The sequence below is a fragment of the Melozone crissalis genome, unplaced genomic scaffold (genome assembly GCF_028551555.1).
Source record: "Melozone crissalis strain CALT ecotype California unplaced genomic scaffold, PUWL_Pcris_2 ptg000016l_1, whole genome shotgun sequence".
In the NCBI taxonomy this organism is placed as follows: domain Eukaryota; kingdom Metazoa; phylum Chordata; class Aves; order Passeriformes; family Passerellidae; genus Melozone; species Melozone crissalis.
In genome coordinates, this window is record NW_026535794.1 from 8,065,711 (window position 1) to 8,086,711 (window position 21,001).

Genomic DNA, 21,001 nt, shown 5'->3' on the forward strand with positions numbered 1-21,001 from the left:
AAATCTGCCCCTTCTTGTTTCAAAAATTCTGATTTGCTCAACAGAGAATGCAGTGATGGGTGATGCAACTTTTTTCTAGCATAAGTTCATGCATGAATGTGAAACTTGGTGAGTTTTCCTAAGGTAACACTTTGCAGATACTCCACAGGTAGAGCTGGGCACTGACCCAGGGTTTTTCAGGACACACTGTTCACAGCAAAGCCTGATCTGAGCACATGGCACTGGTCTCCTGCTGCCCACCCTGCTGGGTGGGTTCTCAGTGCTCCTGCGTCTCCTCTTGTAACCAGGGCAGGATCACAGCAAGCTGGGACAGGAGTGGGCTCAGTTTTTGTCTCTTTGTGGGCTGATTTTTATGTGTGCACACATGATGGGGATATTTCATATGTGCAGTTACATGAAATTTGAGAGGTATGTAAATGAGACATGCATTAATTATCTGTGACAAGAAAATGGCTCACTCTGGTTTGCTCTCTCACACTCTAGCTCACATTTCATACTTGTGTGATTTCCCAAGGGTTTTATGTTCGGGGTGAAAAGTCTACATTCCTGCATAGCTTTGCGTAAACTTGTTACGGAACTTTCTGTTAGTGTCAAAATACCTAAACTTCCCTTCTTTGTGCTATTTTCCAAACTAAATCAAAGAATCTTTTTGTGCAAGAATTCAGAGGCTCACTGTAGGCTACTTTGAAATGTTTGTGTCATTATTTCTACTTTTCTCTCTTCAGAATATGGTAAAATCAGAGGGTCAGACATACCAAATCAAACAATAATGTAGGGAAAACTGTGATGGAGACAAGCCCACTAGTGAGTGTTATAGAAAGGACACAGTTCTTGTTTTGGGTTGAGTGTGGGAAATTATGATTAAATACATCAGAGTGTCACAGACATATTTTATGAAAAATCCTTTTGCTAGGATCTTCTCTCCTGAGAAGCTGAGGGGCCTCAGAAATGAAATGTAAACAATAATTATCTGCTGCTGTGGAATGCAACAGGTGGATCTGTGATTGGTCTTATGTGGTTGTTTTTAATTCATGGCGAATCACAGCCAGCTGGCTCGGACTCTCTGGTCAGTCACAAGATTTTATTATCATTCTATTCCTTTCTTTGCTAGCCTTCTGATTAAATCCTTTCTTCTATTCTTTTATTATAGTTTTAATATATCATTTTCTTTGAATGTAATATCTATCCTAAAATAATAAATCAGCCTTCTGAAACATGGAGTCAAGATTCTCATCTCTTCCCATGTCAGGACTGGCTGCAAATTCAACATTTGGTGACCCTGAGTGAGGAACAATTCAACATCAGAGTACCTGTGCAATGTTTTGGGGAGGCTGTATCATATTTTATTCATATTCATAAATAAATGTGAAGCTCTGTAAACTGGGTTGGAGCAATCTCAAATCCTGAGTCCCAGTGAGTTAAACAGAGGTCCTCAGTCCCCCAGTGAGTGTTGCTCAGCACTCCTAGCACCCTTCAGCAGCACTCAGACATCCAGAGCCACTCCCTGTGCCTCAGCCTGGCTGTCAGACCCCAAAGGAACCAATCCCTCTGATGGGAAGGCACGGGGAGTGAGAGAGACACTTTTGGCAAGAGACTTTTTTATGTTTCCTGTACATTTTGGACATCCCATCTCTGCTGCTGCTCTTGTGCCACTGGCAGTCACAGCCTTTTAAAGACTCACCCCTGTTTCCAGTAGGGACAAGGGTGAGGCACCCTTTGTAAATTAAAGTGGCAATGTGAGGGCTTCACCCCCTCTGCCAGCAGGACATCAGGGGCTGTCAATCTGCCCCTGCTCCAGCCCCACCTGAGTGCCCAAGGTGGCATTGCTGAATACCTGCTGAGTCTCTGTAATTAATGAACATTATCAAGGCTAAGTAATGGATATCTTTTCCCCTTTTAGAGGTCTTTTGCTGTGCCCAGAGCCCTGCTGTTCTACTCTAAGATGTACAGCATATATAGATGTTATGCCTCTCTTCTGCATTAATTTTCTTGTTCTACAGCTAGATCTAATAAATACATGAGAACAGGACTTCACCACCACACTACTTGAATTATTTATTCTATTTAGGTTTCTATTTGGGCAGTTATGTACTGCATGTGTTTGTACATTATGCTGTGAGGTTTCCACTTTCTTTACTGTGTCATCTGGCTACAAGTGAGCTGGGAATCTGGTTTGGTGCAGTGTCCTCAGAGCTGAAGAGTTCCTCTCTGAGGCAGTTAAACCAATGACATAATACTAGCATGCTTGTGAAAATGAAAGCTCTTTAAGGTGGTAGAAATGGCACATCAAAAGTGATGGTCAGTTTTTAAAAAAATTGAAGCAAGGCATTGTTCTGGCTTCTGTTTGCTTCATCACAACAGGAGAAACTCTTGAGGTTACAGTAGTAACAAGCCAATTCTGTTCACCTCCTTTATCTATTTTAGCAAACACACACTTGTACCTCTGTGTTGGGGTTCTGAGTAGACCTTTCCAATTGGCCCATTTTCCATAAATTGCATTTCCAATAGAGGGCTTTCAACGTACCAGTAACAGTTTTGTGTGTCCTCTGGGATAAGTACATGTAGTGTGCAAGACCTGCAATCCAGGAAGGTGAATGCAGGGTGGGTACTGAGGCACACAGGGGGAAACTGAGTGAGGTGACATGAATCTGTGCATTACTTGTTTTATCTGCTCAGTGGAGTTTTGCCCAAGTGTTGTTTTCTGCCTCTTCCTTCCACTTTCAGACTTGAGAACAGAGATCTGAAAACATTGTGGGTTTGCCTCCTCCAAAAATAAAGATGTGAAGCAGACAGGAAGGGCTTTGGGTCCCTTTGTGCCTCTTTTAGAGAAGACAAGTGTTGGCAGTGTTTTCATTGTTCAGACTCTTGAGGAGGTTATTTTAGGTTGGAGGAAAAGCTTATCTACCACAGAACTAGCAGGAATGCAGCAACATATGCTCACCACAACAGATTTAATACCAAGAAGTCGAGAAACACTTGATAAAAACCACACCAGCTTACAAATCCTCACAGCCATCATAGCCCCCACCAGAAACTGAGGGCAGTGGTCACCACAACCCATCCAGCTCCTGTGAGGGACTGAACACCAGAGAAAACAGCAGGGCAGGTGGCAGAGGTGACATCTTTGCACCTTGTGGTGTTGTTTGGGAATGGTTGAGAGAAGTTTTGAGGCTAACATGGTGTTCAGTGGGTCACCACTCCTCAGGGCCCCGTGGTCACAGCCTCTGCTACAGGTGATGGAAGGTCTGAGGAAATCCTCTCCAAATGGCCAAAGGTGGGCTCAGCCTGCCCAGCCTGCAGGATCCACATTTTTATGTTCAGAAACTGAGGTTGTTTGGTCTTTATGCCTCCATCACCTGTGAGACTTCAGGGATTATCTTGGTACAACTTTCATGTATGAGACATCTTTAGGATGAATATGTGTTTTGCTCAGCCATTTAACAGTGTCATTATTTTGTATGATGGTGTTCACAGGGGATGAGGGAAGAGATGAGGATCTGACTCCATGTTTCAGAAGGCTTGATTTATTATTTTATGATATATATTACATTAAAACTATACTAAAAGAATAGAAAGAAGGATTTCCTCAGAAGGCTAGCTAAAAACAGAAAAAGAAAGAATAATAACAAAGGTTTGTGGCTCGGACAGAGTCTGAGCCAGCTGGACTGTGATTGGCCATTAATCAGAAACAACCACATGAGACCAATCACAGATCCACCTGTTGCATTCCGCAGTAGCAGATTTTGTTTCTGAGGCCTCTCAGCTTCTCAGGAGGAAAAATCCTAAGGAAAGGATTTTTCATAAAATATCTCTGTGACAATTTTCCATAGCCTCACTATTAAAAGTGTGTGGTTCATGTTGTGAGTTCAAGTATTTTTTGATTTTTTGTTTTTTTGTTAAAGCTGATATAAAAGTAAATGAAAAATAACAACCATTGTGATGAAAAGTGTACTTCATAAAACAAATGCTTAAAAAGCCACTTGCTCCAGCTGCGGCTTTTATGTACAAGGATCTCTCAGGCAATGTATGTGCTTACATAAGAAGTCTTTCACAACATTTACATTTAAACCAGTCATCATCTTATATGCAGATCATTTATTCATCCTATAAATCACTTTGGAGCTAAAAATGAAGATGAGGCTTCCTCTTTTCCAAGCAGTAGGCTGCTAAACAGCCTAATGTGTTTGCAGCTGTTGTGAACATGGGGATTCTCTGCTTGATTCTCAGTGATTTGGGAGGTAGTTTCTCATCCCTGGTGATGTCTTTTACATTTTCTCACCTGGATATTTCAGTTCCAAAATATACGTTGTGGCTATTCAGTAAAACGGGAAGGGAAGGGAAGGGAAGGGAAGGGAAGGGAAGGGAAGCGAAGGGGGAAGGAAAAAGAGCTGAGAAATAAATTCTTCCATTCCTAAAACAACAGTTAAAAAGAACGCACACTGAGTCAATAAGGAAGGAATTCAGACGCTACCTAGAAATAACCAGGAGCTATGGGGGGAAAATGTCAGTGAATATTGATCCCTAAGAGCACAGGGAGCAGGAACACTGAGCCAGACTGTGAGGAAGCAAACTTTGCAAAAGCAATTTGGAAACCATTCACAGCTGGCAATGAAGCTGGGGCCTCAGAAGTCTCTCTCACACGGATAAACAAGTGAGAAAGAGGCATCTGTTGCATTGCAGCTGCCAAGGTTACAGCAGCAGGAGCAGGCAGAGGGGCAGAGAAAAGCCAGCAGCAGGGTCTGTATTCCTTGCAGGGATAACAGAGTCAAACAATTGTGACACTGCTCATCCCCTGCCTTTGAGACTGGGATGATGTATTAAAATATATACACCGGCTCAAAAAATAACCCCACAGTTTATTCAAAGTAATGTTTTTGAACAGTAACTACTTCAATAGAAAAGTCTGACTGTCACACTTGATCTTTAGGGGAGGCAAACCAAAGTGGGTGCGGAATCCTGAAGTGAGAAGAGCACAAGTACCTGCCTGCTGTGTTCCCCAGAGACACACTCCAATCCAGGCAGGAAAGTGCTATGCAAAACAGCTCTAGCTGTGCATGAAAGAGCAGACTTCTTCACAGCTTGCATGCCCTGTGTTGTCTTATTTGTTTATCATGAACTGTGGGGTCCTGGAACTCGGAGCGGCAGCAGGAAATGGGAAGCAGCAGAATACAGTGCTTCAAATCAACCCATTATAATAATTTTAAACCTCCTTCTCCTGCTCAAGATTAAAAAAATATTTTTAAAAAAAGGCAACTTAGTGAGGCTTTGGTAATGGACAAATGGTAACAACGCCACAGGACTTTTATGCAGACACACAAGTTGTTCTTGCAATTCCCATTGTCCCTGTGTCCCCTGCTGCCACACACCTGCTGTCTCAGATAGCAGGAGTTCTCATACTTGTGGGAACATTTTGAAGTGTATCCCCTGTAGGAACAGATATTCATGCAAATGACTAATTAATGGCATTGACTGAATAAACTGGATTTGATCTGCTAAATGAAAATAGCACACCAGATTGCTTTCTTAATGATTTTGGTCATGCTTTCTTAATGGCTTTGGTCATGCGTAATGGAAATGTGATGTATTTTTAACTGTAACTGTATTCATAATCTGTTAGTCCTTTCACAGAACCTCTGAAATCAGGAAAATCATCCATCTGAATGGATCCCCAAGACAGAGAGGTCCTCAGTGGAGCCTCTGAAAGTTCCTCTGGACACAGAGACCCTCCCATGACTGATCCTTGGTAGAACCAACACATTGGAGACAACCAGAGAGGGGCAACAGTAGCAGGGCTGATGCAAGATAAAGCTAATTAGTACATCTCCTTAAAGGCCAAAGGTTTTCCTTTCTTTTATAATAAAATTAGTTTTGGGATGTCCATTGACAAACAGAGAAATCTTGCCAAAGCTAGGGATTAACTTGGAGCAAGACTTAAAATGGTTTTTTGGTCTTCTAATAGGAACTATTGTGACAAGCAGTGCTGGGGATGGTGTGTAGGCAATAGAGATGCTCTGCAGCCTTTGTAGGAGTAGGGCTGATGTCAGCTGATCTCCCACTAAGTGTTTCCAATTCCAAATTCCAACTGGGGACGTTGCTGTGCAATAATGTGATATAAGTGTTGTCACATTCTTGGAGAGGGGCAGGGCACAAAATGTGCTTTCTGAACAAAACAAAATTAAATTCTCCCTCTCCGAAGCTCATTCAGATGAGCACAGAACAGAAATCTTCAGAATGAACAGCCAGGATGTCTGCCTGCTTCTGAAGCATCTAAAGCACAAACTCCTGTAAAAAGAGCTTCTAACCATGCAGACCTCATGGGTTTAAAACTGTTCTTTTGTATCTTCTGTGTGAGGAGCCCTTGACCTCCAGAGGGATCTGCAGAGGAGGCGCAGCCCCCTGTCACTCACTGCATCTGAGCCATGCAGGTGCAGAAGGAGAGGGGCTGTGCCATTGCTTTGTGTGGGGATGAGATGTTGGCACTGGGACTGAGGAGGGGGAAACTGGTCAGCATCATGCCTTGGCACATCTTGGGACCATGGCCATTTTTATTTTGATGGACTCTTCCCTCTTGTTCCTCTTGGAATTTCTCTATGAAATTGGAATGGTGGTGCAATAAGGCACCAAATGTATTTTATCAGTCAAAGGTACTTTCATCAGTATTTTTATCAGTGGAGATTTACCTTTTCTGGAGTATGCTGCTGGGGTTAGAAGAGCATTGTTCAGGCCTTGTGTCCCCACCCTGCTGCTTCCACACCTTGGACAGCAGCACCAACACACACTGAGCACTGCTCCCCTTCCATCCTGTGGGCCAGTATTGACCAGCATTCCAATGAATGAATGCAAAAATCCATTGCTGCAACATTTTTAAAGGTTTATCTCCCCTTTCTCATAGTGCGTGCCTGTACTGTCAGTCTGTCTCTCTTCCTGAGCTGTCTTTAAAACATCTGCTACCTATAAAACTGTTCTAAAAACCTGTAGCCCTTACACCTTTTCCTTTGTAACATACCTATGAGTGGGTTTTTGTCTTGCCATGATCTTTCCTGGGCATTGTGTCCTTCCTCAACTGAGAGCAAATTAGCCAATCCAGTGGGAGGTGTCAGCAAGTAAGAAGCCCAGAGGGGCTGGTTGTCCAAAACCACATTGTGTGGTGTGTTCTGCTGGAGGCAACACATTACTGCACCCCAAATACTAATGGTACTAATGGCACTAATGGCGTAGACCCCCCCAAAATTTCAGATATGTAGCTCTCCATGGGATCTGGTCATTATCTGGAGAAAGGAGTACATTAGCAGACTGATCCAATGTATGGTTAATCAAGTAGAATTAATTTCTACCCACTTTGCCCACTGGCTTCAACTTCCTTGCTGTGGCAATAAAAGGTGAATAAAGGATGAATAAAGGTGTGGTACAACTAAAACCCCAGGTTTCAATGGAGCAGAAGGGTTCTGCATCCAATAAATGTACCTGCTGCTGCTGCTTATCCCTGCTCTAGTCTGTGCTCCCTGGAACAGATGTGGGCAGCTGCAGGGCTCACTGTGAGCTCAGCTGCTGGTGGCTCTGGCCTCTGTAACTCACAGGGATCAGGAATGCTCTGCAGACTCCTGAGAGCCCATTGCTGCTTCCCATAAAGGAGCTGCTCTGTATCCAGACACCTCTGCTGCCAGGGAAGGGCAGAATCAAGGATGGCCTTGCACCCTGATCTGCTAAAAAATGTTTGGCAGCAGTAACAAACTGCTCCTTTTGCTATCAAGTGTTGCTTCATCATAAAAAAAGGTTGTGTGCTTAGCTCCTAGGAGTTCACAAGTCTTTGTGGTGATGACAGTTTGAGCTTTTGTTCCACCTTATCCTCCAGAACCACTGGAACATTAATTCCTCTTTGCAGTGTTCAAGGTTTTCAACAATCTTTGAGCAGGAAGAAGCTTTGTGGTGACTTTATGAACTCCAAGGAGAATTTTAAGAATGATCCCAGGCCACAGTCTTGTTCCTGCCAGTCTCAGGAGAGTGAAGCGCTTTCCTTCTAACAGAAAATGCTCCAGGACATGTGTGACTAATTTGTTACAAGGTAATTAAAAATTATCTGTATTACTGCAGTGCTGCATGATTTTGTTGAAGCAAGCACTCTGGGTGAAGATGAGTGGAGAAGCTGGAACAGCTCTTTTCACCTGTTGCTGGTTCCCCTCCTGATGGGAGGGAGCTGGCTCTGTCCTGCTGCCAAGCCTGGGGATGGCATTCATGTGATTGTAGCTGGCATTTTGAATGTGCATCTTGGTTAATGGGGAGAGCTGTCTGTGCTCAGAGTGGGCTCCTGAGCTGTCCCAGTGGTGGCACGGTGCAGACCACATGGATTGATGGAGGATGCTCATGACAGAGATGCAGTTTGTGTGGGCAGGGAGTGAGTCTGGAGATTGACACCTTCCCATGGCATGGGCAGGGAGTGGAGACAAACATGTTTCAGGTGTGGGTGGTAGAGGTTGAAGAGCCTGTTGTATATTTGACCCTGACAGGGAGACGCAACCTGCTCCCTGTGTCCTGGTGATCAGCTGGGATGCTGTGGGGAGGGATGGATGGGAAGGTTGCACTCCCAGGGTCCTTGTCTGCCAGCGCCTCCTGCCATGACCCAAATGGGGCTGTTTGGGACCCATCCTTCTGCCTGCTGGCTTTGGCAGGGGCAGATTCTTGTCCTTTGATAGGGCTGTGCTAATCCTTCATCAGTGATGACTCAGCCAAGCAATGGCATTGGTGCCCTAACACTGCCCAGAGATCAGGAGGGACAGCCTCACCCTGCTGCTGTGTGAGGAGATCATTCTCTGCCTGTGACTAATAATCACTTCTGAATGGCAGTGGCCACTGCTGCTCCTCCAGTGTCTCCCCAGGAGGTGTTTGGCAAGCTCAGAACCCCTTTGATGGAGGCAGGAGGTGACAGAGAGCTTGAGGATGTCACTGCCACATCCTCAGGCAGCGAGCAGCTGGTGGCCACCTGAGGGATGGGACAGCCTGCCCCGGTCAGGGGTGACAAGGGGTGACCGCCGGGCAGGGAGATCAAGGATTTCAGAAACACTGGGGTGGCTGCGCCAGAACAGCAGCCTCCTAATGCACCCCTGTAATGAGGCCCAGCCACGTGCATTTGCATTGCTAACTGCCGGACTAATTAGCGCAATTAACTTCTTCTGTGTCCAACAGCAAGCTCAGTGGGGAAAAAAAATCTACATTGTGAGGGAGAGTGGCCATTTCCAGAACAACAGTTAAAACTGTGTTCTAAGTTGTTAACTGTGAAAGAATTGAATCTGCAGGGGGAGGGCATGCAGTGCAATTAAGTTTAGGGATTGCCAGTGTAGGGGGGTCAGGGACACAGTGAATGGCCCATGTTTTAAAAAGGGATCTGTTTTGTAGAAATTTCCAGCATGAACAGTGAAGGAGTAAAATAAAACAACCAACTAAATAACAAAAATCCCACAACCAAAAAGAAACCCCAAAACCAACACACCGATTCCAAATACAGTTTTGTTTCATTTGAATTCCTCTTGGAAAGAAAAATAGCAGAAGTGTGGAGTAAAGCAAGCCTTCATTACCACTCACAACAGGTAGAAAAGTAGACCAAGCCAATTGGAAAATTCAAACTGATCCACTTATATAAAACCTTGAAAACAATTTTGTTCTGATGGCTGGGGAAAAATGTATGAGTAACAACCTCACAGTAAACATTTAGAAAATACTGTGACTTAAACTATGGGGACTAAAGGGATGGAATTGCAATGTAAGCTAGGACTGTGTCAGAGTATAATTCAGCAAGAAATCAACACAGACTGTTAGATTTGAATGCAAATTATTGTTTCTTGTTAGAGAGGTGCTATTCACTTATTTTTTAAATGAGCTGTTGCCTGGATTGTGGCACCTGGGAAAAGGCAAGGTTGTCCAGTTTACTACCAGCACAATTCTGGGTTGCAGATCTTTTATGCCATGGTTCCTATGAACTCCTGTGGTTGTAATGGTGAAAATGCAGAAACAGTTAGGGAGTCTGAGTGGTGACTTTTAAATATCTTTAGAGAAACTTGGGTTGGTGTTGGTCTGTTTCTGAAACAAGGATCAAAATTATCCCAGGTGTAAGGAGACATTGACTGCAGTGATGTTGGTGAATGTGACCTTGTGTAATAAATCCATGCTGTAAAATTGGGTATCAAACGAGGCATAATCACTTCCCTGTCAGATAAACACTGTGATGTTCCCTTTCCTTAGCAGGCTCAGCCGAGATCCCAGCACCACGTGAGTGAGGGAACATTTATCTTTGCACAGCACTACAACAGCCCTGAGCTCAGCTCTGGCCTCCATCCCGGCTGTGCTGGGTAGGAGGTACAAGATGGGAGAGGCAGCAAAAGTGGCATTTTCGTGTCACCAGGTGTTGGGGTGAGTGAGGGCTCCATCAGTCCCGAGCAAACACCGAACTGTGCTGCTCTGAGTTTCGCCCACCCATGCCAGGGCTCCTTCCCGGAGCGTGGCCCTGGCTCTGTGCCCCGTGCTCGGCACATCCCGTGTCACCCCGTGCTGGCAGCCAGGTGGGCGAGCGGGCTCGGGAGCCCTCTTTGCCAGCTCCGGTGTGCCGGAGCGATCTCTGCTATGGCAGAGAGGCTGCAGGGAGCGAGCTGCAGCAGGCAACGCGTGCCCGTGTGTCACCCTGCAACGTGACCTACATGGCAGCCACCACAGCACGGTGGCCCCCGGCACATCGGGGACATGGAGGGGGCTGGGGGAGGCTGGGGGCCACGTTTCACCCTTCGGCAGTGTAGGGGCAGCTCCCCGGAGCGTCGGTCCCATCGCTGGGTACCCTGGCAGCGCGCTGCATCCCCGGGAGCCGCGCTGGCAGCTGGGCAGGAGCTGCCCTGGGCACGGCTCTGCTGGGCAGCTCTGCCCTGGGCACGGCTCTGCTGGGCAGGAGCTGCCCTGGGCACGGCTCTGCTTGGCATGGCTCTGCTTCAGAGCCGGGCACTGACGGAGCCTCTGTAAGTTGCGAGAAGACGGGAGCGCGCCTGCCAGAAACTCCGCGGGTGCGCGGCCCCGCGGAGATGCGGGACGGGGCAGTGGCCCTCAGGGGATACAGGATGGGGCAGCGGCTCCGCAAGGATGCAGGATGGGGCAGCGGCCCCCGGGGGATGAAGGATGGGGGATGCAAGATGGGGCAGCGGCCCCGCGAGGGATGCAGGATGGGACAGCGGCCCCCGGGAGATGCAGGATGGGGCAGCGGCCCCCGGGGGATGAAGGATGGGGGATGCAAGATGGGGCAGCGGCCCCGCGAGGGATGCAGGATGGGACAGCGGCCCCCGGGGGATGAAGGACGGGGGATGCAGGATGGGACAGCGGCCCCCGGGGGATGAAGGACGGGGGATGCAGGATGGGACAGTGGCCCCCGGGGGATGAAGGACGGGCCCGCGGCCCCGCTGTCGCCGCTCCGGGAGGGGGATGGAGCAGGGCCGGCCGTGCACAGCCCGGCGATGGCACCGGCAGCCCCGGTGCATGCGCAAGGCGCGGGCGGCCGCCGTGGAGGTGGGGAGGGAGCGAGGACCACATCGCTGCCTCCGGCTCCGAGCTGCCAGTTGCTGGTTGCCAAGCAGTTATCATTGTTTCTGTGACGATTGCAGAGGCTGTTGCTAATTGAAGAAGCCCCCACAGCATCCTTCTCTCTGCTCCTGCTTCTGCTTTTATTTCAGAGGCTCAAGGGGGAAGACAGCCAGACTAGTGCTTTTTTACATTGCATTTTTATTTATTTCTTTTTGTGGGGGTGGGAAATTTCTCAGCTGGTGATTAAGTGATGGACTAGTTACTCATCCGTATCCCTTTAGTCTTTGTGTGTGTGTGTGTGTGTGCGTGTATGTCTGAACACACAGACAAGCTTACACACACACACACACACAGAGTAAAATCCTGTTTGCCACTGCAGTGGGCACAAATAGGTGAGCATGACTACAGCCAAGGAGCAAAATGCATCAGGGAAACAAGCCCAACAGCAAGACCAGGTAAATACTTATTTTCCTCAATTTCAAACAGATACAGATTTGCAATGTGTAGCTTTGTGTTTCTCGTGTGATTGCTATGATTTTTAAAAATAATCTTTTTGGTGTGTGTTCTTAAAATTGTCAACTGAGTCACCAGGCAGTGGCAGGAGGGAAGTGCTGTGTAGCTGGGTTCAAGGTCTGCTTTCTCGGTATGTGTGGAGACTTGGGGGGAAAGCTGAAATTGTGCTGATTTTAACAGCCTGCACCTCTTGCTGAAGGCAATAGAGGTTTGTTCTGTAACTTGTTCCTTAAATGTGTGCTGGGAGGGGGAGTATGTTGGGATGGAGGCCCTTTCTCACTGGAAGAAGGGGACAAGGGTATTTAAAAGCCCTTCTGCAGATGGATATAAAATTGTAAAAGTCGTGTGCAGCTTCTGACTTTGTCATGCGCTTTCAGTGATTTTTTCTTGCCTGGCATTGTCTGGGCACTTCAGGGTGCAGCGTGTGCACAAGCAAGCAGGGATGGCAGGGGGGCAAAAAGCAGCTGCAAGTAGGCAAAACTCCTACTGGCTTTGGGGCAAATTGCTGTGCTCACAGAATCTCTGAACTCGGATAATCTATTTATCTTGGTAGGTGCTTTATGTGTTTCTGGAGAGGTAGAAAGTTAAAGATTTCATTTTCTCTGTCAAACCTGCCTTTTGGAGGATGTTCCTCTCTGCCTGCACTTACCATGATGGAATGAAGTCAAAACTTTCCCTGTCTAAAAAGCAGCTGGTGGCAGAAAAAAAAAAGGGATTTATCCTCAGCTGTAAAGGATGGGCAGAGTTACCAAGTGGTGTCACAAGGGAAGGTCTGGCTGCGATCTCGGAGCTCCAGCTGAGGCTGGTGGAGGTTCCTGGGCTCTGGGGGCACTTGGCACATCAGCATCTCCGTTCTCCTCATCCCCACCTTCCCCTCCCCGTGCTGGGGCTCCGCGGTGGAGCCCAGACCCTCCAGTCCTGCAATTGTTCCTCATCTCCTTGAGACATTGGAAGTTCTCCACTTTAATCTTTGGTCAGGACAGCACAGGAGGATAATTTAAACAGATCTCTCAGGGCACAAATTAATTCTTAAAATAGTTCTTCCTGGAGTGATAGGCTGAGAGCCTTACGTACTGTTTTTCTCCTTTTTTTTTTTTTTTGGTACAGTATTTTAGAGAAGGAAAGAGCATGGGAAGACACTAAGCACCACAAATAGCATCATATAATCTGCATTTTCAGGGTGACATTATACCAGTGACCAAAACAGGCAGGCTCAATGGTTCAGAGGAAACAAGAAGAAAACAACTTTGATATTTGGGGTTAAGAAACTATGCCTTCATCTAACCCTGCAGGTGTTGGACTTTCCTTCTCTTTTCAATGCTTTTGGAATATATATTTTTGTCACTGTTTGCTGCAGGTTAAAATGACCTGTATTTCTACCTGTGTTTCTGGGAGGCAGGGGTTTATAAGTGCCTTTTCTGAACAAAGAGGGCTATGGGGCTGTCCCTTCCTCCTTCTTAAAGCTGTGTAAGTGTTGAGTTTTGTCAGTCAAGAAGTATGTGCTGCATTTTTATAAAGCAGAGGTGGTTTTGTTTCAAGCAGTGTTACCTGCCTAATGCCATTTTGCTGTGGGCATGCCATGTCTTTGCTACTTTGCTCTTCCTACATGAAGTGCAAAATGCTCAGAATAGGTCTCTAGTATATGCAGAATCTTGATTGAGTATATTCCATAACTGGCTGAATTGCAATTATACCCATTTGGTACACTTAAATATTCTGGGAGTGCGTGCTCTCCCAGCTCTGCCCTAGTGTGAGCATGAAATAGAAATATCAAGAATATATAAATATCAATCATATTGATGAATATTAATGTCTGAGTCTGTGAGCAACTTTGCTCACTGCCATCATTTCTTTTATTGTTTTCACAATACATTATTAGTAAAATGGCTTGACAGCGGGGGGCTGAATCCAATCTCTGCCTATTGATTTGAGTGCACTTTTATCTTCCAGCACCAAAAGCAGATCTAAACCCTTATTTTATCTAAAACTGTTCATAACTGAAAAAAGGCTCTATTCAAATTCTATTTCTAGCTGCAATTCTATTTCCAGGCTTATGCATATCAAGAATTACTGAGCTTTTTTTCCTTGCTTAAAAGTGATCAAGAAACTGAAAAATGTAGCTTGGAGAAGAATTGAAGGCAAAGTGCTGGTCTGGCTGTAGAGGACTGAGTCTCTTTCAGTAGCAGCTGCTGCTGTCGTAAGAGATTCTGTCCATCCCTTTTCTGTGTTCCTTGCTGTGACATTCCCTGGATCCAGAGGCAAGCAAGTGTCACAGTTGGCTTAAATCTGTGCTGTGTCCTACCATACTAACCCAAACAGAAGCTGGCCATGTATAGACACTGCAGGAACAGGGTGGGGAAAGTTTGAAAATGTCTGCAGAATCTTTGCAGGCATGAATTTAAAAATCTACTTTAGACTCGTGTGTCTATATGCAAATGAAGTCGTGTTCTGTCTTGAGATTTACAGAAATGATAATAATTAGAAAATGATTGGGATGTGGAGATAAGCAAAGCACTGCTTTAGCTCCTTTAGGCAGGCAATCCCTTTCTTCCTCAGGTAATTAAAAAAATGTTTCTATACAATTCCATTCTGATAAGCAGTGCTGCTCACCTCCATGCCAGTCAAACTGCTCAGAATTCCAGTCATTTATCTCCTTGCTTATCTGTCTCGTGGGTCTGAACTCTTAAGTCTTTTGGACATCACGTACAGAGAACATTCTGTAAGTGATAAGTAATGCTGTCTGTTACTGTCAGGCTGTGATTGCTTGATCAAGATGTGAGCTGGACGTGGTTGTCCCTGTGCTCCTGGCTGCTCCTGGTGCAGCTGTGGTTTCTGGTTCAGAGGGTTGGAGTTGGGCACAGTGCAGTGCACCAGCAGCACAGCTGCTTCCTGCCCGACCCAGGGCTCAGGAGTGCGTGGCAAAGACACTGATAGACCCAGGATGTGGCTCAAGAGGACTGGAGAATCTTCTTCTCCCCCTCGGGCTTGGTTAGCTGGATGTGTGGATATGCCATTAAAACACTTTTCCATTAAAAAAGGGCAAGAAAATAGCAACAGCGGGTCAAGTACTCTGACAACGCTTTAGCTATTTATACAGGCTGGAGATCTCTGTGTTTTAACATAAGCCTGTAAATTTGTTATCTTTGTTTAGCCCAATTCTTGCTACTTTTAATGGCCTTTGGGAATGCAAATAGCTCTGCAGTCATATATAAAGATAAGGAGGCTGATTTTTTAATGAAAATGTGGTAACAGGCGTAATGCTAAAATGAGCCTTTTAAATATTTTAAAAAGTGAGTCAGCATATCAAGTATAACAGGATCACAGATTCTCAAAGAACAATTTTTATAAAACATATTTAAAGGGTTGATTGGTTAATTGGGTATTTGAACACTGAGGATAAGGATTGTTCTCATTTCTTTTGCTGTGTAGAAAAGAACTGTCAAGGGCTTATGGGGAGCAAGATCCTGTTCTGAAATGTGCTCATGTCCTAGACAAGGTTGTTAATGACTGCATGGAATCCATGTAAAAGACCAAAAAATAAGTGAGGAGACAAAATAGCTTGAGGGCTGCCTTATTGAAGCGGGCTCCGTGGAGGAGTGGAATCAGATCAATAGAACAGTTCTGCCTATTAGCTGTCATTAAGGTAATCAATTCTGAATTTTACAGAACAGCTGGAATTCCAAATCAGAGGTGGGGTATCTTCAAGTGGAAAGAGAACACATTTTACTTGGAAAACCTAGGCCAGACTCAGGGATAAAATGATGGAAAGATTAATATTTCATGCTGCTAATGTTCCCCTGCCACTCTACTTCACAGAAATAGCCTGTAGTATCTTGAAGAGTGAATGCAGTTGGAGTATCTAATATACTATGCTGAAATGTGCCTCTACTTGTGCAACTTTATCCAAATAAGAGGCTAAGTGTGCACTTCAGCTGCATTATGCAGATATTCCTCCTGTATTGTTTTAATTCCGGTAGTTCTGGGATTCCTGTACCAGGGGATGCCAATCCCTGTGTGCCCTGCTGTCTTCCTGCAAGGTGGTAAATGTTCTCTGTCATTGTGAGCTGAGTCCTGTGCTGTTAATTCACTCCCAGAGTAGATTAAACGAAAAAATATGGGTGTGCTTACATTGGGAAGTTGTGTGTACCCACCCTGTGAGAGTCAAAGAGATGACACTGAGTTCTCAAACACATAATTTTGATTGCGGGATTATTTCAAACAAATTCCAGACTGGCGTGCATGTTCTTTAGTACTGTTCAGCATCTTCTCTCTAAGCATCATCTGAAATGAAGCCAGTTTCTGTACTCTGAGTCTACTATAAAATGTGAGTGAAAGCATGGTAGCTGTGTACAACTGAGAGATTTGGTCAGTAGTGCAGCTCTGAAAGGAACAGGACTAAAAGTCAAACAAATGTAACTTCATGTGAGCTACGTACCTGTATCCAAATATATTCTTATACATGTAAACATATATTTTTTCCCCTGAGGTGTGACTTAAAATCTTTCCAGATCTTCTCTGCTCACTTGGCTGCTGTCCAGACAATCACTGCCTCTGGGTACCAAATGTCTTGGTTGGTTCTACATGCTTTGCATGAAAGAATGCAACAATCCTGATTCTCTGTGACAGCAAAGCCTCCCTGCAGCACATGAGCAATACAAATTACGTCCAAAGAGTGCAAGATCCCTTCACATTGTAAACAGGCAGTGCTGTACAGTGGTGAATTATAAATTGTGAATTTTATCTTTTTGAAACAGGGAAGGGACTTTGCCCTTTTATTTGTCAATATATTTCTGTTGTATGCTAGATCACAAAGAGCCACTGCTGAACCCTCTCTCTTTTCTAGCAAGGTTTGAAGTTCCACATTTTAACTGAATGTTTGTAAGCAGATTGAGCTGTGAATTCACAAGAAAGCTCTGATTCACAGAGCCATCATCTGGCACGGTCAGATTCCCCAGAATCCATGCAGAGGAATGGAGCAGCACCATGGAATAGCTCTGAGGTGCCCAGATCCAGCACTGGGCTGAAAGGAGCCTGGCCTGGAGCTGATGAACAGGTGGGAGGGAGTCTCCTGGGAGATGAGAGAATTTAGTGTGTTATCTCAGTGACTTGTGACAGCAGAGCTCCTGTATTCCTGGCTGGAGCTGAGAACTGTCACATCCCAAAGGTGAGGCCCTGCTTGTGAGCATCCCTCATTCTCCTTGCAATATTCTGGCTCAGGTTGTCACACCTGTGCAGAAATCAGGGGCAATGCCCACTTTGGGGAGGTGTCTGCCAAAGAGAAGGGAAAAAGGAGAAAGCTCTGATTTACATAGAAAATTATGTTTCTTTAGTTTTAATGGAACTATCTAGTATTTTATGTTTGAGGGCACAATTTTTAAAAATTATTAATATAGAATACATTTTTATTATTAATATTTTATTATTATTTATTATTTAAAATATTCTTTTTTTCTTGATAACAACTCTTTAAATTACATGTCTTATTTTAGACCCAACACAGGCTTTCTCCAGGAATCATAGAGAACATTTTTTCATTCCCTTAATGGTATCTGATCTATTCCTCAAGAGATTAAATTTCTATAATAGCACTCCCTGGAACGCTGTATTCACTGTATGGAATTGCATCAAACTGGCAGTCTTTTCTAGATATTAGTTTGCCACAAGGAATGGAGTTAGATAAGCCATGGAGACGGGGAGACACAGGTGGAAAGGAACTTGTTTGATGTAAAACTGGAGTCTCAAAAAGAAGAGACTGCAGAGAAGCCTTTTCAGTATCCAGTGCTGAAGTGGAACTGCTTATGGAAGGTATCTGGAAGTCCACAGATACATTTTTCTATAAGATTCTGCTTAAGGTTGTGTAAATTTTACATGCTCTTTATACCTTGACTGAGTGGGATGTGCTCTGCCACTGTCCTCAGTACAGCTGCTCCCTCCATTCCTGGCAGAGGTGACTTGTGTTGCATTCTTTCCCATTAAATCTTTTTTTTTTTTTCTGTTGGATAAGGGCAGAATAATCTGTCTCTGAAGTTCACTGTTAATGTGGGGTCATGAGGCTGTGTTTGAATGCCACAAGACTCTCACAGAATTTGATGTGTCATTGCAGTTGTGTCCATTAGCAGTGCTGTGCATTGCCACAGGCATTTCATGAACAGTGGTTGTACCTGCTTCCAGTTCTTTAATGCTGCTTCACTGTGATCTTTATCAGGCATTATATTGTGGTGAATCATGGTCACTTTGGGTGATGTGAGAGAAAGCAGCACTTTTAAAATTATGTAGAGTACAGTAAAGTCTATTTTTTAACACAGTATATTCTCTATGTTTTATATTCACATTTTTGATCTTTTGTCCATTTTTTTTCTTCTTTTCTTTCACCTTTCTGTTCTGCCCACTCTGATTCTTAAGTGGGATTTCAGTAAATGAAAAAGAATCAGAGAGAGTGCCAGCAGCAATGGACCAGGAAAGCTGTGCACACTCCTGCAAAGTGCAGGTGTGAAGATGTTAAGAACTAACTGTGAGAGGAGTGCATTCAGCAAGTTTGAAACCTTTGTTAAACATAAATTTGGAAGGGACCTGTATTTGAAATCAGTGAAGGTGGTCAAGAATGAAGACAGGTTAATATGAATTCTGATTAATGACAAATTTTGTGTGGGATTATTGGTTGGCTTTGAATGACAATTCAGTGGTGGGTTACGGAACTTAGTCCTTCCTGTGTTCAGACATCCACTGTGGCTTTGAGCAAGAGTGTTGGGTCCTTTGATGCAGTCACCAGTTTCTCTTCTGCTCAGACAGTCCATTTTGCCTAAAACTGGGGGGGTAAAAAATATCTGGGAGTCTCCTGAGGACAGCTATGTGAAATATGGAATTCTGAGATACAACAGTAACTCAGGCTGCACAAGTACCTGAGATATCAGAGAAATGCACTTCTTGATGTTTGGGGAATGTAGGGAAAGGGTAACCTCTCTGAGGTTTTCACACCTCAGAGAAAACCTGAAAGTAAAAACTCATTCTGAAGGTTTAGATATGAATGAGAATTTCAGCAGAAAAATATCAAGATAAAGGTAAATGCTGTCAGGACTTGAGACAGTTGTGAAAAAACTTGCAAATGAGAGAGAGATAATGCACAGAATTGCATGATTGTAAGATTTTGGGAACTTAAAGCAATTCTATACTTTAAGGTAAGATGGAGATGCATCTTTCAGCTCTCCATTGCATCATACAGAGACCTTTTCCGAGAAGGAGTAATTAATTTCTTTTTCAGAAGAAGTATTGCAGTATAATTGGGAGCCAGGGAGGTTAAGTGGAAATGCAAATGGGGGGATGGTGAGCCAAGGATATGTGTGGTCATAGGTTAAACCAAAACCTTTCAGAAATGGAAGCCAGAAGGCTGAAGTTTGGTGATGGGCAGGCGGATGGATGGAGTGCACCTTCCTGAAAGTCAGGATGAGGGGATGAGCCAAGGCTGGAGCCCAGGTGTGTGTAGAGAGAAAGCCCTGGAAAAAGTTGTGGAAGTTGCTGGAAGCTCTTCAGTGTGATGGCAGTGGAGAGGACATAGCTACTTCCCACCTCCATTAGTGAAAGTCCCTCACTATATAAAATCCTTTACTATATAAAATTTAGGAAACTGCTGATATTCAGAGGTCCTTTCCAATCCTAACTTTTCTGTGATCCATGAGAGAGGAGATGGTGAATGGGCTAGAGAGTGACAACTGTCTGGACTAGTTATGGGAATTACAGAAACAGAAGTAGGATTAGATTTTATGAAAAATGCATATTTTATGATTGGCTTTTCACAAATATTAAAATGAATATTATATGTGTTGTGTTAGAAAGTAATGCTGTATTAATTCTCTTAAGTAGTGTGTTAAATATAGCTTTGGGTTATAAAAAATGTTAAAATAGAAACTATGCTATGTAGGATACTTTTTTAAAAGAAAGGACTTGCACTGAGATAGCAGCCACAGGACACCTAAATCTTTCAGAGAAAGAGAATTTATTGCCCTCTTATCAGAAGAAATTAACTTTTTCTAACCTCGAAGGTGCTGTTAGGATTCAGAGGAAGAAGTTGATGATGACCAGACAGAATCCTGTGTTTGAATGGAATTTATGCATCATGTGTGAGATATATGAATATGCAACAGGCTATCGCTTTTAAGGGTTAATCCTCTGTTAACCTGGGTCCTTTTCCAGGCTCGTGCTGCCCAGAAAAAGGTACCTGGACATCTGTAACTCTTTGTTTCCATTGTCTCATATTGTCCTAGTCCAAATTGTCCAAATTATTACTACTCTAATTGTATTACTATTTTTATAACCATTTTATTACTATTAAACTTTTAAAATTTTACAAACAAGTGATTGGCATTTTTCACAGATTTGGTGGTGAAAGATGCTTGTGGAGGAAGGAGCTTCAGGCCCCTGTTCACCTGCCTGCCTTGAGCAAAGCAGCAAAGAGGGGTTTATTTTGGGCAGCTCTCAGATACCCTAAGAGAAGCACCCTGCCTTCAAAACAAGTACTTAAATACACAGTAACCAGAGACATGGGCTGCTTTTCTGTATGAGGGGTATGGTGGGGGAAAGGCAGCAGTTGTCTTTGTCAGCTGGCAAAAAGATTCCCAAAGCAACAAAAGGGAGAAAATTACCAAGATCATCCCCTTTTTTCTCAGGGAAGGGGCTCTGCTTCTCTCATTTTCCCTTGTACTCCCCATCCCTGAGTGCCCTGCTTGCCTCTGCCCTTACTGCTGCTGGACTGAAGCTCTTTGTTGAGAGACAACCTGTGTGCTGTCTGCATGATAAATGCTCAGTGGCAAGAAATGTAGGGTTATTACTATTATGAGATACAATTTTGTGAAGGAAATTGCAGGTGAAAAGTGCAGATAGGCCATAATTTCTCAGAGAGAGTTGTGCCCTAGACTGCTGAACAACATCTGCTCACAGAGGCATA

The 21,001-nt window shown here is 44.4% G+C and overlaps 1 protein-coding gene across 3 annotated transcripts in view; it reads left to right on the forward strand.

Annotated features, from left to right (window-relative positions):
- DPP6 (dipeptidyl peptidase like 6) overlaps nt 1-21,001 on the forward strand; it is a 515,287-nt gene that overhangs the window by 231,624 nt on the left and 262,662 nt on the right. Inside the window, exon 1 of one of the 3 annotated variants that reach the window (XM_054273202.1) lies at nt 11,564-12,005. The exons of the other annotated variants lie outside the window; for them this stretch is intronic. Within the exon in view, the coding sequence (XP_054129177.1) occupies nt 11,949-12,005 (57 nt within the window). The 5' untranslated portion in view covers nt 11,564-11,948. Of the gene's footprint in view, nt 1-11,563; nt 12,006-21,001 lie in introns of those variants that run through there. 3 annotated transcript variants of the gene reach the window in all.